This window comes from Glycine soja, chromosome 9, assembly GCF_004193775.1.
Source record: "Glycine soja cultivar W05 chromosome 9, ASM419377v2, whole genome shotgun sequence".
NCBI classification, from domain to species: Eukaryota; Viridiplantae; Streptophyta; class Magnoliopsida; order Fabales; family Fabaceae; genus Glycine; species Glycine soja.
This window is the reverse complement of record NC_041010.1, coordinates 38,592,253-38,616,771: the sequence shown is the minus strand read 5'-3', so window position 1 is coordinate 38,616,771 and position 24,519 is coordinate 38,592,253. Positions and strand designations below refer to the sequence as shown.

At 32.0% G+C, this 24,519-nt stretch overlaps 3 protein-coding genes across 5 annotated transcripts; 2 read left to right on the top strand and 1 right to left on the bottom strand.

Moving 5' to 3' along the window:
• The first annotated feature begins 2,999 nt into the window (after window positions 1-2,999).
• On the top strand, window positions 3,000-10,065 carry LOC114368782 (protein IQ-DOMAIN 1-like). 3 transcript variants are annotated; one of them, XM_028326037.1, is made up of 8 exons: window positions 3,000-3,123; window positions 3,648-3,772; window positions 4,539-4,781; window positions 4,982-5,209; window positions 5,690-5,803; window positions 6,357-6,852; window positions 7,591-7,762; window positions 9,934-10,065. In XM_028326037.1, the coding sequence occupies exons 2-7, from the start codon at window positions 3,689-3,691 to the stop codon at window positions 7,728-7,730; spliced, it is 1,305 nt and encodes a 434-aa protein (XP_028181838.1). In that variant the 5' UTR covers window positions 3,000-3,123; window positions 3,648-3,688; the 3' UTR covers window positions 7,731-7,762; window positions 9,934-10,065. The 3 variants fall into 3 exon arrangements, with proteins under 3 accessions (XP_028181838.1, XP_028181836.1, XP_028181837.1); XM_028326035.1 differs by lacking the exon at window positions 9,934-10,065 and having other exon boundaries at window positions 7,591-7,942; XM_028326036.1 differs by lacking the exon at window positions 9,934-10,065 and having other exon boundaries at window positions 3,001-3,123; window positions 3,620-3,772; window positions 7,591-7,957.
• On the bottom strand, window positions 8,651-11,287 carry LOC114368784. Its single transcript, XM_028326038.1, has 3 exons — window positions 10,843-11,287; window positions 9,913-10,030; window positions 8,651-9,505 (listed from the first exon to the last, which is right to left on the bottom strand). Exons 1-3 carry the CDS (start codon window positions 11,199-11,201, stop codon window positions 9,146-9,148), a joined length of 837 nt encoding a protein of 278 aa, XP_028181839.1. The 5' UTR covers window positions 11,202-11,287; the 3' UTR covers window positions 8,651-9,145.
• A 4,491-nt stretch (window positions 11,288-15,778) lies between these two features.
• LOC114368781 (prostaglandin E synthase 2-like) lies at window positions 15,779-23,250 on the top strand. The gene is made up of 6 exons (XM_028326034.1): window positions 15,779-16,216; window positions 17,119-17,253; window positions 17,358-17,442; window positions 18,466-18,560; window positions 21,953-22,120; window positions 22,738-23,250. Exons 1-6 carry the CDS (start codon window positions 15,916-15,918, stop codon window positions 22,896-22,898), a joined length of 945 nt encoding a protein of 314 aa, XP_028181835.1. The 5' UTR covers window positions 15,779-15,915; the 3' UTR covers window positions 22,899-23,250.
• Window positions 23,251-24,519: the final 1,269 nt, after the last annotated feature.

Sequence of the window (24,519 nt, the reverse complement as noted above, 5' to 3'; positions counted from 1 at the left end):
CACTATATCAGTGAGGAGAAGACCCATAAACTTGAATCTTAAGGTTTTGGATTAAAATGTGATGTTAACAAGTGACCCTAGAGTGAGCTTACACAGAAACCAACCTTGTGCCTGCTATTATACCTCCTAGCACAACTTTTTAAATATGATGCCTGCTAATGAAGTTGCTCTGGTTGGAAGGATTTGTATAACAATTTTCTACCACTCTCAACATATTAGAATTAGAATTTGGATTTAGGGTCTAACTCGACCCAAGATAACTAGTTTGTAAGGTGAGAATTGTCTATGGTTTATAAGCACTACTTAGACCTTAATGTGAGATTAAACACACCTCCTCACACCCATCACAATGAAGGAGCTCTGAAGTGGCTGCTGTTAAGGAAAGCCAAGGGTGACCGCAATTAAGATGACTTTCAACCATAATACATTATGAACGTATCAGCAGACAAATGAAAAGGAACTAAAATTTCAGATTTTTTAAAAGTTGGCTTATGCCCAGACTCCATTAAAATTGCATGGTTACTAATATATGATTAGCCTTCTTTTTTTGAGTTATTTTTATTACCTAATGCAGATAACCCAGGAGAAATTGAAGTTGTCAAATTATTTAACTGCCTTCATTTGGACGCATGAATAGAGGTCCTGGCAATCTATGTATGAAGAATGCATTAGAAAAAATGGGTCTATTTCCATCCTTCACAACAGCTGTTTTTCCTATTTACCATATATTCATCTCCTTCGTGCTCAGTTAACATCTGAAAACTGCCATGTTTGTATCATATATGGCAGCATTGTCTTAAGCTTCTTTTTTTAATTTTTTTTTATAAAAAAAGACAACAAGAAACAATAAAAAAAATCAGGTTTTACTTTCTCTGCTTTTAGGCAAACAAAGTCAACTATAGGAGTCCATCTTCTTTTTCATGTGTAACAATAAAAAAGAGATAAAGATTGACTAGTTGTCTTCAAAATCCAAAATAATTTAATGTATAAATAGAAAGCATCTCACCAAGTTTTACTATTACAATACGCCTCAAGCAATCATTTCTTGAAGATGTTTCTCTGCTTTATCATTCCCATCTTTTTCAAAGATATAACTAATTATTTCAAAAGTTACAGCACAGCCCGTTCTGTCACAAATGATGCCACCAAACCCGGCCATAGCTGAGTTGGTTAGGGCACTACCATCCACGTTAAGGGCAAAGACATACAGATGAGGACGTTTCCACATGTAATGCATGTAACATATAAGGATTAATTTGATTAACATAGTCAGAAAGCAAAAATATTCCAACCTTACTAAACAGTCTCTTCCAAAGATTACACTGCTTAGCTGAGTTTGGCAGGAATTGAAAAACAATTTTGGATGTTATCAGCATCTTATTAGATATCACTTGGAATCATGTTTTGAAATCAAGAGACAGAATCAAGTTGATACTTAAATCTCATACTTAAGAATGTATAAATGTATTGTCCGCATATAATTACTGAGTTGTGTCACTGCATATTGAATGTGGAATGATAAAACATCAGCAGCAGTGAGGCCACTGCATAACTCAACTCCTCTGATCAAACAAACACAAAATTTACAAACCATTCATGTAAAGTCAACAACAATAGAAATGTGATTTGATATGGAAATGAGGTGTGTGACCTTTTATCTTTTCGCCAAGCCTCTAGTGATCATTTCACTAAGAAGTTTCTGTGCCTTATCAGTGTCTCATTTGAAGAGAGAGCACATATAATTATTTCGAATATGTTATAGCATTAGGGATGCAACCATTGTCTTCCACTGAAAATCGAATGCCTCATCAAGCAAACACTCTTTACAAAGCCCAACAATCATCGCATTATATGTGTAGACACTGAGAAAACAAAATGTTTGTGTTTTTAAGACTTTCCTTTATGCAAAAAGACCACCAGAAATATACAGCAAAAATAATCCATATCTACTTTCTATAATCAAAGGGTAAATAGACTCAATTACCAGAGACAAAGCATTCTTAATAACCACATTAGTTTCAGCTTAGTAGTTAAATTAATGAAACACTAACGATGAACAGACAGAGAAGTGGTTGAAAAAAATCCTTAAAAGTATAGATGATGCAGATAGAAAGTAAATTGGAAAGAAAAAGATACATACGTTAACAGTCAGACAATCCATAAAAAATTGTTATTGTTACCACATCAAAATAGACCTAACATGTGACAATCCATAATTTTTTTTGTGTGAAAATGATGCATGCATGCATGGAAATCGCTTTGCTTACGTTAAGGTAAAAAGGATAATTTTTTTTGTCATCCTTAGGAATGAAAAGACGTGAGACAGTTTACAATAACTTGTATATTTTATTTAATCAATTGAATAATTGAATTATATCTTTTGACAAAAAAAAATTGTTGTGAATAATTTTACTTTTTTTAAAAAGGATGTAATATATTTTTAAAATGAATTAAATGGTAATTTGCTTTCTTTTATATTTTTTTCTCTCATACTTTACTATAAAATATGAATGTAGAGAAAACGAGGTTAAGGAATAAGGTTTTGTTTTCATAATATTAGGAGGGATGGTCAAGTCTCATTTATCCTATCCATATAGTAGGATATTTGTAATAATTTATGTAGATTCTTCAACCAATTAAGTTTGATGTCTTAGTAAGTCTCTCTCATTTCTTTTCTAATGCACACTTCTTTAAAATTACTATTAATTACATAAATTCTTATAATAAAATGATTTTTTTTAATATCTCCATCAAAAAGTTAAAAATAACTATTGTTCTATTTAAGTGGTATATTTAATAGATATATATGAATATGAATATGTCTGAAAAACAATTACTAATATTTTTAATTTTTAAAAATGCCATGACAGTACGATCAATAGAGAGACAGTATTAATTAATTATCATTAAAATATTATATCTGTAGGTAGTCTTCATCTCTCACAACCTTTTAAAATTGAATATTTATTAAATTAAATTTACCTTCATTATCTATTTTATTGTTTTCCACCGAACCCCATTGTGTCTGTTGTGAGAGAGAGAGATGGTTGAGCTTGTGTGAATGAAAACTCGGCATTTGACTCAGTGAGTGGCAGTGACAATCTCTCTTTCTATGAATTTCAGGTGAATTCTGTGTCAACTCTTCCCTTTCTGGATCTGCACTTTAAACCCTTCTTCTCCTCTTAGTTTCCCAAGTCTATCTGAACTTGTTCATTAAGACTTATGCTTGCTTAAAACTGAAAACCCTGTTCTTCTACTTATAACTTATCTATTACAAACTAGTAGTTTGGAAATGATCCTACGAATTAGACCAATCATAACCGATATAGATTTTACTACTAGTTAAGCTTGTGTTTGCTTGGAGATATAAGATTGGTCCAGTGGTTCGCCAAGGGTGAAGGGAGAAGGGAGTGGGGAGAGTTTGCGGGTTCGAATCCTCCCAACTGACATTTCTAACAAAAACTAACAAATTAATATGTGCCGATTAAAAAAAGCTTGTGCTTGCTTTGGTACTTTGCTCTTGCTTTATCAATTTCATTCCCATACCTTATAGGTGATTGGTAAATAGGCTAGCTAGTTAAGATTGTGTATGATGATCAACTACTTTTGTCTTTTGCATTGAACTTGCTGTATGATTCCTGTGCCAGGTTTGTGCTAGAGTGAGATAAAGTGAATTGCAACTCTCACTATGGGTGTCTCAGGGAAGTGGATCAAGGCATTGGTGGCTCGAAAGAAATCAGAAAAGCCAGAGTCATTAGAGAAGGATGGAAATGTGAGTTAATCTTTCCCTCTCCTTGTAAATGCTCCCTCAGTCCCATTTTGTTTTGGCACTTAAGGATTAAGAAATGCAATTAATGCTTTAGATTTCATTCATGGTTGAGGATATAGTAAAAAAAAAATATTTAATGCTTCATTGGTATTGTAAAATGACAATCATAATGGAACAAAAAAAAGTTTGCTGAAACAGTCTGGGGGAGTATTTCATACTCCTATTTCTGAGTTTTGATATTTATTCCATGTTCTGGCTATGAACATAACAATCACATATGGTAGTTCTATGTTGGTGCTTAGTTATTTCTCATGTCCTGCACACCCACACTGCCAAATAGGAAAGCAAATAACTTATGTTGCTTGGGTTTCATAAGTAAGGAAAATAATTGTGTTTGTAAGCAAGTGTTGCACTCAGAGTGGTTTTACTGGAGTCATTTTTTATTCTTCAAGTGTCAGAGCATGGTACACCTTGATTAAGTAGTTTTCTAATTGATAATTTCAATTCTAGTATGTGCTGAAGGAATTTTTCTCTTGGAAACTAAGTATAATGAATTTAGTAGTGTTTAAAACTTGTGGTGGACCCACATTATAGAGAAGGGGATACTGCATCCCCCAAACCATGATGGCAGGCAGGGTTAGCATATGAGAGAGCCACTCAAGGAGGTGTTGTTCTTAGCATGAGAGATGCCACTCAAGGTTTGCATCCATCCCAAATGAATTTTCTGCATATTGTGAAATAACTTTGTGTAATTTTTTTCAATGATCAGAAGGTTAAGGCTAGCAAGTTACACCATCAGGGAAAGCCTGCTGTCGAGTTTGATAATGGTAATCTTCCAAACGAATTTGATAATGATGCTACTCAACCTATCGGAGATGACAGTGGTCATACAAACATTGATGCCCATTATTCACCTTCTACTTCACAACAAGCACATGATGTTGCACATAATCATCAAATGAGGGAGGAATGGGCTGCAATACGCATTCAAACAGCATTTCGAGGATTTCTGGTAATTTTCCATAATAAATTTGGCTTAACGGATTGACATGAGCTAAACTGGAATTGGTTTTTAAGATGCATTTCAGATCTATTTTGAGGGTCCTTCTTTCTTTTATTACTCCATTATTTGTTTTGAGACTTATAATAATTATTTTCAGGAGTTTTATTGCCAACAACTTTGACCAAGTGAAGTTGTGTTTTATGTATCAGGCCAGAAGAGCACTACGAGCTTTGAAAGGAGTGGTAAGGCTTCAGGCCCTTGTAAGAGGCTATGCAGTGAGAAAACAAGCTGCAATAACACTCCGTTGTATGCAAGCTTTGGTGAGGGTTCAGGCTCGTGTTCGGGCAAGGCATGTTCGCATCGCATTGGAAACTCAAGCAACACAACAGAAACTTAAGCAAAAGCTTGCAAACAAAGTTCAAGTTCGAGAAACAGAAGTAAGGATTAAAGAGTAATGTTCTGTAAATGACATCACATTTTTTATTTGTAAAATATCTTCATCTCTTTCTTTATAGTTATAAAATTTCAGAGCCTCTTGGTAGTTTTATAGGTTCTTTGAAGAAATAATGTCAGCTAAAACTTGATAGAAATTGAAAAGAAAGAATGGAAAGAAGTAAGAGCTAGGAAGTAAGGAAGAAAAGAGGGAGAAGTTATCACATAAAAAACCCAAAACAAATTTCTATGATGAAACCATTCTGATTTTGATTTAGTTGCCTATGCATCCCATTTGTGTTCAGCATGTTTTCATGAAGGTAACAATCACATAAAGAAATGTATTTGCAAAATGCCATGGTTTAGTGCTTGGTTGGATACAATGTTAATTAAATTGCAGTTTTCCTATCAAATTATTTGTTTGAGGCATCTCGTAACTTAATAATAGTGATAATAACTTAACTGTTTTATAATCATATATACAGGAAGGATGGTGTGATAGCATAGGATCTATTGAAGAAATTCAAGCTAAAATATTGAAGAGACAGGAGGCTGCAGCAAAACGAGGGAGAGCCATGGCTTATGCTCTAGCTCATCAGGTGAATTTACAATAGCATCTGTTGTTTAACTATGTGGGTGTTGAGTATTATTCTTTAGTTACATTTTTCTGCAACCTGCATAATAAGAAATATCTGAAATTTGTATTTTGTTAATTTATTGGTGGGCCCTCATTGCCTTCAAGCTATTCTCCATCATGAGACATAAGAAATTTCTTGTTATTATATTCTATGAAAGTATTGGATATTCAATCTGAGCTTTTGAATGGTCCATCTCAAACACAAGTTTGTATGTAAAATTACCGAAGAGAGTACTAAATATGGAATCATTTTTTCTCAAAAAGAAAAATATGAATCAGTTTTGAAGTTTGAACATAATTTAACCAAGCTATGTAGTTTTATAACTTATGGTAGCATAGTATGGTTACTTGATTTGATGATGATATCATGTGGTACTGAACTTCTAGAAGTAAAATGAAAACTTTCGTCCAACAATTTCCCCATCACATGATCAGCAGTTGTGCATCATCCATTTCCTTTTGATACATCTTTTTTTCAAGCTTTGTGTAAAAAATTTCAAATTTCCCCTTGGCAGTGGCAGGCAGGATCAAGACAGCAGCCTGTTTCCTCTGGATTTGAACCAGATAAAAGTAACTGGGGTTGGAATTGGTTGGAAAGATGGATGGCTGTCCGTCCTTGGGAGAATCGCTTTGTTGACATTAATCTGAGGGATGGAGTAATAATACATGAAAATGGGGCTAAGGGTGGTCAAAATGGAACAACACATCAATCAAGACCTGCTAACAAGAAACCATTGTCATCAAACCCTCATCTGTACCCTGTAAGTCTGAGAACTGGTTCCATTCTTTCTGATGGCTGTGATTCTTCACCTACACTTAGTAAGTCAGCAGGTTTGCCAGAATCATCAGACACACAGCCTGTTAAGCCAAATTCTAAGGCAAATGTTGAAAATTCTGTTGAAGAAACATATTCAAAACCTGGAATTGAGTCAAGATCTCATTCAAATCCAAAGGAGAGAACATCTCAGGCAGATAAGCAGGCAAAAAAGCGATTATCTCTGCCTAACAATGGTGAGTTTATTCTCTTTCTGTTCATTTTATTGTTACATGTACACTGGCATCTGACAGCTGCTTCAGGGAGTCAGAAAAATTATCGGGTAAACTAAAATATAGGTAGACTAACTAACATGACATTATACTTCAGCTAGTTTGAGTTTGAGATTGACAACTAAAAGTTCAAGGAGGAATCACATTCATTCCTCACTTATAGATGGAGGCCAGCATTTTAGAGGACCCCAAAATTTAACTCAAATTTATTAAATGAATCCCTGCTACAAGAGAAATGCTATTTTTCACTTTTTTTTTCATGAAAGGTTTTAGAGCTAAGAGTACAGATGATCAATCACTTCCAAGAGTTTACATTAAGGATGAAAAGGCTTGTAAAATAACTGCATGCCAATGATGCCATGCCAATTCTTATGGAAATGCTGTAGAGAAGTTTCCCTAAATTTCAACATTTTCCAACTTGCAAATGTCGACCAGCACTGTAGAAAACCATTCCACTGTATTTATAGGTTGAGCTCTCCGTTGTCCTAAAATTTTACTCTCGGGAATAATATCTCTGATGTTTTGTACACTCCCTAAGGAATTAATTTGCAATTTCAGTTAGAAATTTTATTTTAACATCTGTATTTCTAGAATTCTTGTGTTGATGAAAGCATAGTAAGGAATCTGAAAATCCAGTTGGTTGGATAATGTTAGGATAGAACCATCCATTTTTAAATATTATTTCTCATCACTGTTAAGCAGGGGGTGGTCCTGGATCTCAAACTGCCAAACATCCTATTGGAACTAGTGTGAAAGGGACGCTAAGCACGCAAAAACCTAGCAGGGATAAGCGTAAGCTCAATAGAGGAAAGGATGTGAATATTTCAAAATCAGTTCCATAGCTCAATCAAAGAAAGGATGTGAATAATACATGGTATGCATTTTCGAGAATCCCAAATCATGGAAATTATTCTATTCTCCAATGATATATGTGTCATTTTGTACATATAAATATAATGTCAAGCGGGGAGGGCTTTGTACTGACTACTTCATCCATTTAGACGCTGATAATGTCAATAGAGGAAAGACTGATGCTTGGTTTGGTTTGAGAAAATATTCTCTGTTTTCATTTTTTTTTTCATTTTCAAGTTTTCATATTTTAGAAAATGTTTGTTTTTCATTTTCTACTTTTTATCATTATTTAGAAGACGGTTTGAGAGAGAATGCAACTTGAAAGCCACGATCAAGATTCTGGGATGCACAGTCCCATGTTTCAAAGAGAGAGAAAGTAAGATGGAACCGAATGAAGTCATGAAAATTTCAAAAATACCATTGCAAGATCAGCAAAAACGTGGAAAACATCTTTTTGTTGTTTTCAATATTTCCAGAAATACTGACTTCATTTTCTGAAATTGAAAATATTCTCTCTTATTTTCTTTGAAAATAAAAATAGAAAATGATTAAACCAAGCACAACCATCTCTGCATGGAGAGTTATAAAATTTCTGGAAATTCGGAATTCAATTTAAGCTATTAAAAGCATTTCATTCATGAAAATCCTTGTTTAGATTATTCATCTCAGCAGTAAATTTTGACGGGTGAACTCACTAAGAACGAAAAATATGAAAAAGCCATGGAAATATGAGCATTGTTGAAACTGTAGCCATCAACAGTTAATGGAGAAAAATTCAGAACCTCATATGTATAGGTAGAAATTAAATTCCCTATTTTAAGATAAATTAAATTCAGAAATCACATATGTATTCTAAGTGTGGGTGCAAATATATATCTCCATAGGGCTATATTTGGAATCAGAAGCAAAATAAAGCTATAACATTCACAAGATTCAATCTCTGTAAATTTGCTTTTAGATCTGTACATGATTAAATTAAAACACAAATTCATATGCAATCAAATAACTTTAAAGTATCTCTAATTAAGTTAAGAAGCACTCAGCACCATTAATTGGAGAATTAATTCATATGCAATCAAAATATTTGTTACAGCCAAGACCAAAATTGTGACCTCCCTCGATGGCGGGTATAATTCTTACTGCATGTTTTAAGATACTTTAAATCTATAATATCTGGTTGCTATTAACCTAGTAAAAGTTGCAGAGAATCAATAGATGACATTGACAGATCACTTGCTTGATTTTGGAAGTAAAATGCCAGGTGGATGGAGAAATTTTACTTCTGCTTTAACAATCCCTTTCAAATTTTATGTGAAAATGCAAAAACTGAAATTTCACGAATTCACGTGCAGAAGTTACTACTTACTACACACACAGAGAATATGATTCCATGAGCGAAAATAACTCACTTTGGACACATCCAGTCACCTTTCTTCATCTCAGCATCTTTAAACAATTGATTAGTCGTAACACTTAGAGATTGGCCTTCTCCCACAGCATCCTGTGCAGTAGGCTTTGAACGAGCAGAAGCAGGGGCTGGAGCAGGGGACTCACTCAACTCAATTAGCTGAGAGAGAAGTTTTCTGGCGGATGATTCAATAACTTCTCGGCCTGGTGGTTTGTCTCCACTAGAAAGCACTAGTGGATCTAGTGCGTAGAACAAAAGTATTCGAACTATATCAATAGTTCGAGCATCAGTTTCAAAATCCTTTAGAATCACATAAGCTCTATCACAAGAGCTTCGTAGATTGCAAGCACCACAAACCTGGATGGAAGCAAACTTACCTTGTCAGATCATAAGGAAGCAAAATACCCCCTCAAACTCAGGCAGAAAAATAAAAAATAATAAAATAAAATTTCATCTCATACTGTCATACATAGACTAATAATAACAACAACAATTAAAATCTTGCTTCGTTAACTAGAAGAAATACTAACAATACACTCTCCAACACTCGCACTTCATAATTGAGTAAAACTCCGCACTACTATTTATGAGAACAGCATGAGATTTCATTCACACAATAATAAAGGAACGTCAAATTAATGCATACTTTCTAAACATTTCTCTATATTAACTATTACTTGAAAGTTGCAACCAATATGTTCAAAACATTAATACTTGCGCTGAAAAATTGAAAGTAAAAAATAAAAATGAACTAACACACGTACATCCCCTTCATCTAATTGCAGGTGTGCTCTCAGTCTCTTGGCCGAATTAACAGCTTTACGGAGAAGATTAGGGCACCCACCGTCAACTACTGCTTGGATATCGTGCGTAGGCAGCAACCTGCATAGCATAACAAGTAACCAAACAAAATTTACTGAACATGTAATAATACTAACCCCAGATATACATATACCCTTCTCATCATGAATTCTTACAAAGCCAAAAGGCTTAAATATGTTTTTCATACATGTAATATATTCCTTTTTCAATTTACTACCTAAATTTTTTTATTGTACTACCAGACATTTCCAAACTTTTGCTTTTGTTACATATCATTAATATCAGTTCGTTAAGTGATAACTCAGCAAGCTAACATATGACTTAGACTAACCACACGTCACGTACCAAAAGTAAAAGTTTGAAAATGTCAAGTAATAAAATAATAAAAAAAAAGGTGGTAAACTGAAAAAGGATATCATCTATGGAAAATATATTTAAGCCAAGCCAAATTGAGAAAAGGCAAAAACAACAATAACAACAGTTTTTTCCCTCAATCATCACCAAATAAACTAAGGTTCTGTTTGGATAAAGTTTTCAATATAGGAGGAGAAAATGAAAAGCTTAAATGAAATAAGTTTTTTTATAAGTTAAAATTAGCTTACACAAACTAATTTGTAGACTCCTTTCAATTAGCTTCTCCAAAAGTTCAATTTAACTCATGGGAGAAACTTAATTCGTTATTAGGTATAAGGTTCAGGTTTAGACTTAACTCAAGGAGAAACTTAATGCATTTTACCTTTTTTAATTTACTTCTCATACAAATTCTCGAGAAGTTTTTTTTTTTTTTTTCTACACAGACCCAAGTATTTGAAATTAAGCAAGTTCAATTTATGTATTTTTTCGCATGAAAAGGAGAAAAGAGAAAAACGAACTTGAAAAGGTCGTAACGGTCACGCGAGAAGCTGAGACAAGCGTCCTTGAGAGAGTTCATGTTGGTGTAAAGGCTTACGGTGTCATCGGAAGAAGAGGAGGGTTTGGGGAGGTAGCCTTTGGTGCTCAAGCGGTCGACGAAGGAGACCCATTCCGGCCAGGGGTGGTCAACGGAGGGTAGGATTTCTGCGGCGGCGGCGGAGGAGGAAGAGGAATCGCGGAGGAGGAGGAAGCGCGGCGGCCGAGGTAAGGGAATGGGTTTGAAGAAGAGAAAGGGAGTTACACTTACAGGTGCAGTTCGACGGGTGCGGAACAGTGCGGTTCCGATTCCGTACAGTGTGAGCTTAGAAGCTGATGACATTTTTAGTTCTAGCTTTCTCCCTTAGCCTCACTCACTCAGGTTTATGTTTATCTCAACGGAACAACACTAGCAGGGTTTTGGAGTTCAAACTAGAGGATAATATTATATTATTTGTAGTAGTATTACGGTTATAATAATAAAAAGAACAAATCCAAACTATAAAAAAAAAAACTTATTAAGCTTGACAAGTTATAATAATAATAATAATTTTATTTTATCAAATTTTATCTTATTCAGATTTTATTTTATTTAGATTTTATTTTATCCAGATTTTATTCCATCTATATTTTATTTTATCCAGATTTTATTTCATCCAATCTTATCTTATTTTATCAAGATTTTAGTTTATTTCGTTTATCGGTTTGGCCTTAAAATAGATGTGTAAACTTTGGGGCTGAAGACCTAATCCATACATTTTTTAATATTATATTTTTTTTTGTTTTTTTTATATATTTTGTGCTTTAACGACTTTAATATAATATGATTTTGTTTATCAATTATTTTTGGATTTTTACATTACTTATATGAAATTTTATAAGTTTTTTTTAGTTAGTATTTCACTAGGTTTTAAAATAATTAATTAATCAAATATATCTTTAAACAAACTTTTAAATAAACTCGTGAAGCAAGTCAGACTTTTACGTAAGCCGAACCGAGCCTTTAAAAAAAAGTCTATGATAAATAATGAGTCGCTCAATCCTTACGTATTCCACTGAAGCCGAGTTAAAGCCTAATAAAACTTGATTTGACTCATTTCTACCCCTACTTAAAACATTTGACTAGGAAGAAATTTTTCCATCTCAGTGAATAATCATAGAGATTAACTGAATAAATATACAGATTAGTAGAGTGTAGATTACCTTGTACATATCTTTCTTTAGCAAATGTCATGGTCAAAACTAAAATCATTTTTAAAATTGAATCCAAAAGCTTTTAAAATTTTCAAAATTGAAGCCTAACACTGGACTTAGTTTTTGAAAATTTTAAAACTTAAAACTGAAAATCACCCTAATTATATTATCATTTAATAATAAATTATAGTTTAAATTACTTTAAGATAATTTATTTTAAAAATTATAAATTTATCATATATGATGTATTATAATTGGATAATTTTATAAGATTTTTTAAATTATCAAGTGCATAATCTTTCTTAGCTTAATAAAAAAATTACACTAATAATATAGCAAGTCTCATAGAGCCATTCAATCATAATCAATCATCTAGGATAAATTTGATAAATTTTAAAATAATTTAATCTTTTTTCTCTAAATTATTTACTTGAAATATTTGAGAGTTTTTAAGTGAATTTTCAAGCTTAAAAAAGCTATAAAAAAAATTCAGATATTAGTTTGTGGCGACTTTAAAATTGAATAAATATAGCAGTTCTAAAAATTTTAGGGACTTAATTAAAAACTTTTACATGATTAATGACCTATATTCAAAAATAGTTGAGGGCTTATTTGAAGAAAAATAATAGTTTAACTTAATAAAATAGTAATCCAACTAAATGAGTCAAATTTAGTGAGCAACACATGCTTAATTTATGAAAGACAAGTTGAATTCAATTCCTACAAAGTGCATCCTTGTCTTGTAGAGGGACTATATTTTTTTAGATTAATTTTAAATATATATATATATATATATATATATATATATATATATATATATATATATATATATATATAAATTTTATGCACCTCTTGTGAGTTTTTTCTTAATCTGCACTTAATAATTTAATAAGTATGTTTTTGAGATGTTGAAAAAAAATTATGTATAACTCTTAATTGATCATATTAATATTAAGAGTAAATTACAAAATTTCATGAGATTTTGTGTAATAACATAAATATTTTTTTTACTTTTTTAACCATTACATTCACCTTCATTAATATTTTAGGGGCTTACCGGTTTAGTGTAAGATCCGAAAATGTATCGAAGAAGCGTAAGTATAATATTTTTAAACATGTAAGGAATGTTAATATAATATTTTTAAATTTAATGGGATTAGAGAAGGAAAATAAAAAATAATAAAATTTTGTGTAATTTAATAAAAGTTCTAGATGTGTTGCTCTAATTTGTTCTAAAATCAATAATTTGTTGGGGATAATATTTTGAATTTGGAGCAATGATATGAGTAATGGTACTAGAGCAATGTTACTTAAAAGTTCAATCATTTTTTTAATGCACTGAAGCATAATTTTTTTTTTAAGAGGAAAATTATTTTTTATATTTTGTTATAAAAACATTGTCTTACTTAAAAGAAAAATTAATTGTTTTCATACAATTTTTAGAAAATAAAAAGTGGAATGATATTTTTATAGCTAAGAGTGAAAAAAATCCATAACAAAAATCTCCATGATATTATAAAATATTTACCGGGTAAATTGGTTGGTCTTTGCCAATAATATAAATGTTAACTCCAAATTTTTAAATGTTAATATTAGTAACTAATTTTGAGATTGAGTGAAAGGTTGTGATAATTTGTAAGTGTGTGATTATCATTTTTAAAGGAAGTGACCAGTAGAATTGCGAAAAATATTTAAGTTATATTTATTTAATAAGTTTTTAAAAGTTATTTACCACATTATAAATACGAGTTCAAGATGAGAATAACCACTTCAACATGAATAGATGATTTAAGAAACGCGAATTTAAAGAATGTGAAAGAGACTATGGTAAGTGTGATAGTATTTATTATTTCTTATAACTCTTTATTAAAGACTCGGTTTATAAAGTGATACACTATGAATGCATGAAGGATTTTTCATGTTTATTAAAAAATTGTAATATTATTTAAGATATTGAATATTTGCTGAGATATTTTCATAAAGGTGGGCAATTGTGTGTGAACTGCATTAATATTCTATTCTTTTATTATTTTTATCCTCGGTGATGTTTGTGTGTGTATTATTTATCATTTGATCCTTATGTGTATGTGAAAGGGATTCCTAATAATGATATCAAAGCTGTTGGTTGGTGTTGTCACGTAAATAATAAAATAAGTATTGATGACAAATCCATGTGAAAATTTGTATCAAGTTTATTTTTTGATATGAAAGTCAAATTATTAATGATAACTAACAACGATGCAAATACAAGTAATGTCACCATTAAATACTTGTGAATGAATATTAAGATCTAAGAGTATGACAAATAAGACACCAAGTTTTGTGTAGCAAAAGCATGACATGAGAAAAAAAACATGAAGATGATTGTAGAGGACTTCCATGACACTAATGACAATGGGTGTTGAAAGGCAAAGTATATGGTTTGGAAACTCTGATTCAGGGACCAATTGTGAATCTAATTCCAAAATTCAATTTATTAATTCAAGTGATTCATTCTGAGATTAAGTAAAAAATTGTAATCATTGGTAAGTGTTGTCCAAATTATTGTTGTATGAATTATTGTACAAATAATAATTCTGATAATTTATAATTGGATCATACTATTTTTTCTTAAATGTAACAATTTTCACGCTTGAAATCTCTACTTAGTAAAATGTCTACATTCATTGTTTCTTAAATAAGATTATTTCTCAAATATGTTAAAAATCAACCATAATATAGGAGTTTAGAGTTGGAATGTGAAAGTGTAAGCAACCTATTTTCTCAAATAAGAGTAATGAACAAATAAGTTGTTAGTATAAATAATATTAGACTTGATTTCTTTAACTAAGATTTCGGATTTGAGCATTGTGTATAAAGAAAATATGATTGGAGGGAAGACTCCTGAATTATTAACAAAATTGATAAATACATCACACCATATCATACTATGGGTACCAAAACTAAATAAATAATAGTAATTGTTAAAATAGAATGTGAATAAGTTTTGGATCACATATCATGGATACCAAAAATAAATAAAAGATAAATAATCAAATTTATCTCTGAAAGTGTAAGATGCTGGTAAATAGATTACTAAAAAATGAAAAATTTAAATTTAATCTTTGAATGTGTAAAAAACATGATAAATTAGTCATGTAAATAATTTAATAATAAATTGATCCATAAATTTTATAACTTAATATCAAATTAATGCTAAAAAATATAATTTATTATCAAATTAATTATTAAACATCATTTAATAATAAAATGATCTCACAAATTTAAAAATAAATAAAAGACTTATCCACTCCAGTCACTGTGACTTTCTTGTTTAGTTGATGTGATTATGGCTTATATTTTTCTTTGTAGTTTTCATTACTGTGTTGCATTGTGTTTCTTCTATCTTGGATTTTATTATTCATCCAAATGCTAATTTGCACTTCCAGTTTTCGGGCGGGATATTGGAGATAATAGGATATTAGGATTATTAGGTGTGGCTAAGTCCATAATGTACTCATGTAAATTTGATTTGTTGTTTGAGTAATATTTATTTTTAATTTTATTTTTTGTCTTTTCTCTCTCTTCTATATTATGAATTCTTACATGTAAGATTAATTTATCCTTTTTTTTTACATCAATTTATATTTTTGATCTTGTTATCAACATCACACTTTTAGAAACAAATAGGATTATTTATTTTTAAATAAATAAATAATAGTAATTGTTAAAAAAGAAGGGGAATAAGTTTTGGATGAGGTGGAGAGCACAGAACGAAAGCTAAAACCCTGTCCCCGTGGATCTACGAAACCCACATAAACCCTTCCGGGTGAGGGTGAGAGTGGGAGAGATCTGATTGTGTTGTGAATCTCAGACGCGACGCCATGAGAAGGGTACCTTCCATTCTCTTCAGAACCCTTGCCGCCCCTCGCGCCGCCACCTCTTTCGCCGTCCCCAACCGCCTTCTTCAGGCCGCGCTCTACGGCAGCGCCACCGCCGCCTCCCGTTCTCACCGCCGCCGCTTCTCCTCGCTCCTAGGTCCCTTCGCCGCCGCGTCCCTCGGGGTCGCCGGGGCTCTGATCTCTCAGGAAGTCCTCGCCAAGGAGCCCCCGCCGCCCGAGGCTCTCCCGAACGACGTCGTTCTCTACCAGTTCGAGGCTTGCCCTTTCTGCAACAAAGTCAAAGGTAAAAAACAAAAAACAAAAAACTAACCGTTGATTTAACACGCTCTAGCTGTTAAATCATGTTATGTTATATTGATCATCACACACCCGGGACTCATTTTAGATAAATTACAGGTTTGATACATTAGTAAGTACCTAAACTTTTTGAGAAATTTTAAGTAGGTCCTCGAATTAAAAAAATAAAATTGTGATTTTATCCTTGATCTTCTACAATTTTTGTAGCAATTTGTTGATTTTACAATAACCAATTTAAAATTCATACCTACTATGATTTCTGATTGGTTTGTGTAGAAATTAAATCATAGATATTTCATATTGTACCCAGAATTTACTTGTGTTTTTAGTAAGTTTAATATATGTCGAAATGAAGTTGATTGATGAAGAATTAACTAGTTTTTAGATTATATGAATTTTTCATACTTGATCCACTTAACAAAAAGTCTTAATCTAGTGGTTGGATTGATGGAATTCAATGTAACTGAGTAAGTATGACAGCTCTTAGTGTATGTTTGCTTACGGGTCTCAGATGCGTGTGTTTATGTTAAATTCCTTGTCCAAAAGCTGAAGCATTGAGTCATTGAAATACAAAGAGCCAAGCCAAACATATGCTTATTCCTTGGAGTAAGTAGATTCCTTGAGTTATATGAGAATTTTAAATAGAAGCATTGAGTAAAGAGGATGGAAAAATGACACATTGGTAGTCAATTGTCACTTCTAAATGTGGCTGTATGCCTGTATTCTTCACCCTATTGATTTATCTCATATATAATGGTGAGCATGGGCTAGGATGTTGGTGATTATTCTGCTATACATCTTTCTCTTTTATTACTGGAGTTTCTCCATTGAGATTTCGCAGCATTTTTTTTCTGGTTTGTTATTGATTTTTTTTACTTGCTTTACCAGCATTTTTGGACTACTACGATATACCTTACAAAGTTGTGGAGGTCAACCCTCTCAGTAAGAAAGAAATCAAATGGTCTGAGTATCAGAAGGTGCCAATACTGATGGTAGATGGCGAGCAGCTAAATGATTCATCAGGTTTTTACATTTTCCCTTAAACATTGATTGTAAAGTTTTGTGATGGACTTGTGTCCATTGAACATGTCACTATAATTTTTCCCTGATGTTTGTTTGTTTGGCAGTTATAATTGATAAGCTGGGACATAAGATTCTGTCAAAGATAATTGTAGATTCAACTTCTGAGGATGAAGAGACAAAATGGCGGCGGTATGGTTTTCTTTCTTTTGGTCTTGTTTTATTTTTCAATCAAGCACGTGTCTAATAAATGTAACAGGGTGAAGTGGTTGAATTTTTTCTTTAACAATTTGATTGAATTTCGTTTTTCCAATTTTAAGAAGTTGTTTTCAGTTTCACACTTTCATTTGAACCAACTAAAAAGGAGATATTGCTCAGTTTGACTGGAAGAGAAACCTTTCTTTCTTCCTCAATTACTCTGCTTTTTGTTCTGTACTTTGCCATTAGGATTGAAGAGAATATATTTACTGATGATTTTATAACATTTCACTTATCTTTTTATCTTTAGTTCAGCATATAAATGCAGTGTGATATTGTTCTAACAAGCATAACTGGACATTTATTATGTCAAAACAGTATAAATTAAGTCACTACTTCCTTCGTGTGTGATGCTATTAAATTGTTGGCTTTCTTTCTCTATGGCGATTTGATTTCAGTCAACTTTTATTACACTTAACATATGAGGAATCTTATGTCTCTATGGGTTGGATTTTGGTCTAATCTTTCAATTGTTTACTTTTGAATCCCTTGATTTGTATATAAGAGACCTTACTATATCTGTTATGCAGTCCCCCCCCCCCCCCCCCCACACACACACACCTCCATTTTTTTTTTCTAACATTTTTCTAAAGTAAAATTATTTACCAAACCAGTAAATATTTTCCATTGCCTGCTCTTATTCTTTTGAGTAAGAACAGTTAGATGTAGAATGTGGACATTAGTACCAGCCAACTTGTGTTTGGGGAGCACTTCTTTTCACTTTTCAGTAAGATGCTCAATTTAGCACCCATTGTTTATTCTTAAATTTGTATAGCCAAACAATTTGACAATTGATCTGGATTGCAAGATGCAATATGGCAACTTGAATTGCTGTCGGTAATTTGTACCCGTTACTATTAGAGGGAAGTCAGACAAAAACTCTGGGGAAGTGATTGAATCTATTTTAGCTTAGCATGTATATCTAATAGGCTAATTAAACTTTCTCTTCTGATATAGGTGGGTTGATAATCATTTGGTACATGTTCTGTCACCAAATATATATCGAAATACATCTGAAGCACTTGAATCCTTTGAGTATATTACGAGCAATGGTAAGTTGGTACTGGCCTTTGCTATAGAAATAATTTTTTTACCATTAGTTCTTACACTTATTTTAGCACATGCTGTGGTTTATGTTTCTTTCGACCACGTTTTCTACTGTATGAAATTGTCATTTGATATAAGAGCACATTTGGAACGTAATCTGTTGCCATGAAGCAACTGTCCCAAAAGCTTAAGCTATTAGGTGAAGACACCTTAACAATTTTATATTATATTTGAGTGATACCTTTAACAACAAAATGAGCCTCAAGACCATCCATTTTGGCAATAGGAGAAAAAAGTATCACCATTATCCTGTCCAAAAATTTGATTGATACCTTTAAGTCTTTAACAAGAAAATGAGCCTCAAGACAATCCACTATAGGTCCTACTTTTATAGTGAAGACCCAAAGGCAGCCCACAGGATTTTTACCTAGAGGTAAAGGAACCATCTCCTAAGTATGGTTTAATTCCAAAGCATGCATTTCCTCTATCATTGCCTGGTGCCATCCTAGATGGGAAAGAGCTTCCTGGACAATTTTAGGGAATAGAAACAGGCGACATGGAAGACGTGACAGCATATTGACCAGAAGAAAGATGATATAACTTACATAATTATAAATAGTATGAGGATTATGTGTGGAGAGAATACCTTCACAAATAGCAATTGGGAAGTTTGAAGGAGATGAAGGCTGGTGATACAGAGAAGGTGGAGAAGCTGGAACAAGTGGCGAAACATATGCCTTGGGATATGGTTGGGATGCTGAAACTTCACATGGATGACAATGATAAGTTTTCCGAGGATGAGCACACTCTACATTAAGAGTGGAGGTTGGTGTTGTCTTCTTGAAGAGTGAAGTATGTAGAATTTTAAAGAAAATCATATCTGCTTAAGTAAAGAGACAATATAATGAAGGAAAGTAACACCTATAAATTTTTTTGTACATTGGAATATTCAAGGAAGATACATTAGATTGCACAAGTGATGGGCTTGTCTTTTCCTAGAGAAACATCACAAACAAAGTAGCTACAGCCGAAAACACAGAAGGAGTTTATATGTAGACTCAACAAGAAACAAAATGAAATGAGAAATCTAAATGTAAATATTTAACAAAGAGGATTGAATTAAATAAGCAGTGGTAAGGCCGTAAGAATTGCATCTGCCCGAAAAATTATAAAGACATTAGCTGAAGTGACAAGGTATGAGCAGTATCAAGAGAAGACGAGCATGTTTTCTTTCAGTAATACCTTTCTCTTGGGTTGTGTGAGGACAACTAGATTGATAAATCTTTCCTTTAGATGACAAAAAAGACTTGAGAAATAGAAAACTACTCCTTGGCATTATCATTTTGTAAAATGTAATCCGAGTGACCAAATAGAGTAGAAATTTCTGAATATAATTTTTTGAAAAATTTCAAGCATTTATTTGATCAATTTTTCATCTAATGGATCCAAGTACACCTTGGGAAGTCATCAATGAAGGTTACAAAATGATGAAAGCCTAGAATTGAACTAAACACAACAAGGCTACCAAATATGTAAATGAACAATTTCAAATGTTTTGTCATACAATGTACCTGTTATCTGGAAAAGAAAGAAACTCAAAGTAGAAGAGATATGAAGGACACAACATATATAATTGTGTTGGGGACGTGTTCTTTCTGGATATTATTTACTATTGTGAAAGGATCAGCTTTATACACCTCCGTTCATCCTTAGTTTTTGGAACTTGAAAAATTCGGGCTTGGCGTAGTGGTGGAATCATCATGAACTGGGATGCCTTTTTTTAATTATTGAGCATATGTGGCCATTGAAAAGGCTCAGATTGATGTAGAAAAATTTCTATAATTGACATTTTACAGTAAAAGAGACGAGAGACACTATCTTACAGGCTTGTAGAAGATATTAGAGGACATCACATGCAATCTGCTTCAGGTCTGAATAGAGTCAAATAATGCTGTGACACTGAAATGTGCATGCATGCATGCACACATACAAACTAGCCTTCTCCTACTTTGACTTGTACAATATTGGAAAAAATCCAAGTGCCACATCAGATAGCTTTTGGGGTTAAGTTAGCCTCAAACTCAAATTCTAATATGGTATTAGAGTCTATCTTAGATCCACCAACGGGCTGCCCACCATATTATCCACACACCAAACCCAAAAGTAGGGTTATAAGTGGTTCGGGTTGGATTGAGTTTTGTCTATTTTTTAACCTAATTCAATTAAACTTAATTGGGTTGGATTAGATTGGGTTTACCTTCTTTTTTTTTTGCCAACCCAATCCAATCCAACTTTAATTGGATTGGTGATCGGATTGAGCCATTAAAAAATTGTCACCTTAAGTCTTGAAAAAAAAAAAAAATCATCAAGCTCAAAAAATAGTAAGATATTTTATTTGACAGAAAATGAGAAAAATACTATTCATATAATAAACAATATTCATTAATAGAATTCAATAATCATAAACATAACATTGTTTTACAACTCAAAATACTTAATCAACAATAATCATAAAACATAACATTGTGTTAGATTGGGTTGGGTTGGGTTTTGATCGGATCCAAAACTCTAAACCTGCCATCAAATCTAATTATTATCGGTTTCATTAAATTAAAACTAATCTAATCCAATAGCTCAATCCAATCCACAAAAATCTGATTGGATTGGGCAGATTCGTGGATTAGGTCTGATCCACTTACACCCCTAGTCAAAAGTGTTGGACGTGAGGGGGTGTATTGGAAAAAATCCAAGTATCACATCGGCTAAAGATAGTGACAAGATAGAGTATGTAAGTGGGGGACAATCCTCACCCTATAAGCTGACTTTTGGAGTTGAATTAGGCCTAAATCCAAATTTTAATATACAATAGTTCACATTTCTAGAATCATCATTTTTAATGAGAAACTTAAGGTTTTCCTATTTGTTTTGTTATTACTCAATCTGTATTAATACATTTTCATGGGCAAAATTAGCAATGTCGAATCTTTTCTTTAACCCTTTCTTTTCCCTAATGTACATACAAAGAATAAATCTTCTTCAAAACTCTCCTTGCATATTGTGCCACTTAAGATTTTAGAGCTTAAGATTTTAGTGAGAAGAGCTTGAGTGGATCACACTCGAGCTGAGACTAGTCAGCAAGTACATGGAAATGAAAGGGTGCAGACTGCAGCACCCTGACCACAAATGGCTACAGTAGGAAAAAGAGAAAAAGGAAAGAAAAACATAGAAAAATACATATAAAAACACATTAATATAACAGTGTTTTATCTACTTTCAGCCCATGTGTATCATGCTTACAAACCCTTAATTTACTTTATGTGAACTTCTTTCTTTGGCCATGATTTATTAAACCTGAAATCTAATCATGATGATATTTTGTTTATTTTTATATTTTTAGGCAATTTCAGCTATCTTGAAAAATTTTCAGTGAAGTATGTTGGAGCTGCAGCAATGTATTTTGTGTCTAAGAAACTGAAGAAAAAATATAACATTACTGATGAACGTGCTGCTCTTTATGAGGCAGCAGAAACATGGGTAGATGCTCTGGATGGCCGGGAGTTCCTTGGTATGTACTCCACTGTTGTGTTAAGGAGATTATAATATCAATGCAAAAGCATCCATTCCCTTTCCGTGTGTGTAACTGTGTATAAAACTGAGGCCTCAGATATATCCAAATGCTGTATAGCTTCTTGTTTGGAACAATTTTTTTCTAGAGAAACAATTGTTTTTTTTTTATTATTAAAATTCTCTCAAGAAGTTGACCTGAAAGAAAACAACTAATTTCTCCCAAATAAGTTGAACCAGATGTTCTAATTTTATTGTGTATTTTTTTTTTTGCCAAGCTAAAGAGTAACAAATAAAATAGCTTCATATATCCTTGGCCAGTCTAAGTATTGATCATGAACATGTAGTCTCCATTTGTAGTACTTTTGATTTTCACATTGGTGGTCTCTTGTAATTTTCCACTGGATTTGTTTGATCTAAACCTCAAAAGATAATTCAGAGTTTAGTACCTGCATGTAACCATTTAAAGCAAGTGACCCTTACATGTCTGTCTGTTAGTTTAGCTGCAAATAATCTCTGGCTTTTGATTCAGTTTACTTCAATTTCTTGTGAATTTTGATGAATATTAATCTTGCATTCATAGGATGTGAGACCATGATTACTTTTCTGTGTTTTTAGGAGGGTCTAAGCCTAACTTAGCTGACCTGGCTGTCTTCGGGGTTTTAAAGCCGATCCGCTATTTGAGGTCTGGCAAGGATATGGTGGAGCATACACGTATTGGCGAGTGGTATGCAAGAATGGAGAGTGCTGTGGGAGAGCCTTCCAGGATTAAAGCCTAAATTGGGTTCTTTCTTGTCCTGACAATTGACATTTATTTTTTTGGCTTCTACTATTATTATGGTCTTGCTTTTGCCTCCACTGGTTTGATGGAAAACATTTAGGTTTCTCAGATAACATATTTGGCTCTTTAGAACAATACTACAATGTGGTATTAGTGTTATATATAGGCAAAGTTTTGCTGAACAATTGATTCTTTAGAAAAATTATTCTTCTATTATAGCTGCTGTTATTGTAAAGATTAAAGAAATCTTTGAGCTGTATCAAAGAATAAGGCAACGTCTGCCATGCCTGTGATATTTTAACACTTTGGTTTTGATTAATTTGATGCATAAATGACTTGATAGAGTTTAATATTGAGTTTAATTTGATCACTGATCAATCGATGTAAATAAGTTGAGAAACTGAAGCGATGTAAATTAAGGATTCGTCTTCTAAATTGATTGGTACATTTTAAAAGATATAGTACTAGTATTGATTTTGGAGAAGGCTAATTTTGTAAGTCAACCTTTCCGTTATCAAAATATTATTGTAATTACCAACTCCTAGAACCCTGTTATTCTCAGTATTGTGAGCGTGATTTGCAATACGAGATATTTATGGTAATTTTTAGTTCTGTTAGAATGAAAATGTGATTGTTCAGATGGTTCTTTACTTTTCCTTAAAAGAAAGTTTGACAAATTAAATTAAAAAACATTAGAAGGAATTTAGAGTGTCAATTACAATTATGATAAATATCACTCATAATACTATCTATATTCATAATGTAAGTTTTTCAACAGCCCGCTTAAAATAATTAAGGTTAAATAGTAAATTTTATCATTCAACTTTAATTATTTTGTAAATTTTATCACTCACTTTTATTTTTACAAATAATATTACTAAAGTTTTTAAGTTTTGTGTATTTTACCACCTTGACAAAAGATGAATGATTTTTTACTTTCATATCAGTTGTAATAATAATCGAAGTAGGAAAATGATTTTTTATATCTATTATAACCACAATTGATATAAAAATATATTTTTCTACATTGATTATAACGACAATCAACGTATAAAAATTTTAAAAAATATTTTTTTACATAAGTTTGATACCAATGTAATTGTAAAATGACAAAAATAAAAATATTTGGATGATAAAATTTGTAAAACATTCAAAGTTAAATGGTAAAATTTGTGGAAAAAAAACTTGAGCGCTAAAATTTGTAAAATTACACAAGTTGAGTGGTAAAATTTTTGAAAATAAAACTTTTAGTAAAATTTGTAAAATAATAAAATTTAGTAATAAAATTTGCAATTAAATCAATAATTAATTGATTATTTTTTGTTCATAATTAATGTTTATTATTGATGTTCATAATCTATTTCGGAATGTACATAATGAGAAAAATAATAGATTTTCACTCAAAACAATCGATTATTTTTGTATAATCATATAGTAACTTTTTATTATTATTTCTCATTTTTATGAAAATGTTTTTAGTATTTCATATATCACATTACTATAATATTATCGTCTTAATGTTTTTAAACTTATATATTTTTATTACCCTTACATTACCATTCTTTACTATTTATTTCAATGATTGTAAACAATGGTGTCCACATAATGGTGGCGGTATA

Excerpts from the sequence above, each read along its gene's own strand:
- LOC114368782 (XM_028326037.1), top strand. The coding sequence starts at position 3,689 with ATGGGTGTCTCAGGGAAGTGGATCAAGGCATTGGTGGCTCGAAAGAAA. Across the intron at positions 3,773-4,538 it reads CATTAGAGAAGGATGGAAAT|AAGGTTAAGGCTAGCAAGTT; the intron begins GTGAGTTAATCT and ends TTCAATGATCAG. Across the intron at positions 4,782-4,981 it reads CAGCATTTCGAGGATTTCTG|GCCAGAAGAGCACTACGAGC; the intron begins GTAATTTTCCAT and ends TTTATGTATCAG.
- LOC114368784 (XM_028326038.1), bottom strand. The coding sequence starts at position 11,201 with ATGTCATCAGCTTCTAAGCTCACACTGTACGGAATCGGAACCGCACTG. Across the intron at positions 10,031-10,842 it reads GACCGTTACGACCTTTTCAA|GTTGCTGCCTACGCACGATA; the intron begins GTTCGTTTTTCT and ends TATGCTATGCAG. Across the intron at positions 9,506-9,912 it reads TGCAATTAGATGAAGGGGAT|GTTTGTGGTGCTTGCAATCT; the intron begins GTACGTGTGTTA and ends GCTTCCATCCAG.
- LOC114368781 (XM_028326034.1), top strand. The coding sequence starts at position 15,916 with ATGAGAAGGGTACCTTCCATTCTCTTCAGAACCCTTGCCGCCCCTCGC. Across the intron at positions 16,217-17,118 it reads TTTCTGCAACAAAGTCAAAG|CATTTTTGGACTACTACGAT; the intron begins GTAAAAAACAAA and ends TTGCTTTACCAG. Across the intron at positions 18,561-21,952 it reads TGAGTATATTACGAGCAATG|GCAATTTCAGCTATCTTGAA; the intron begins GTAAGTTGGTAC and ends TTATATTTTTAG.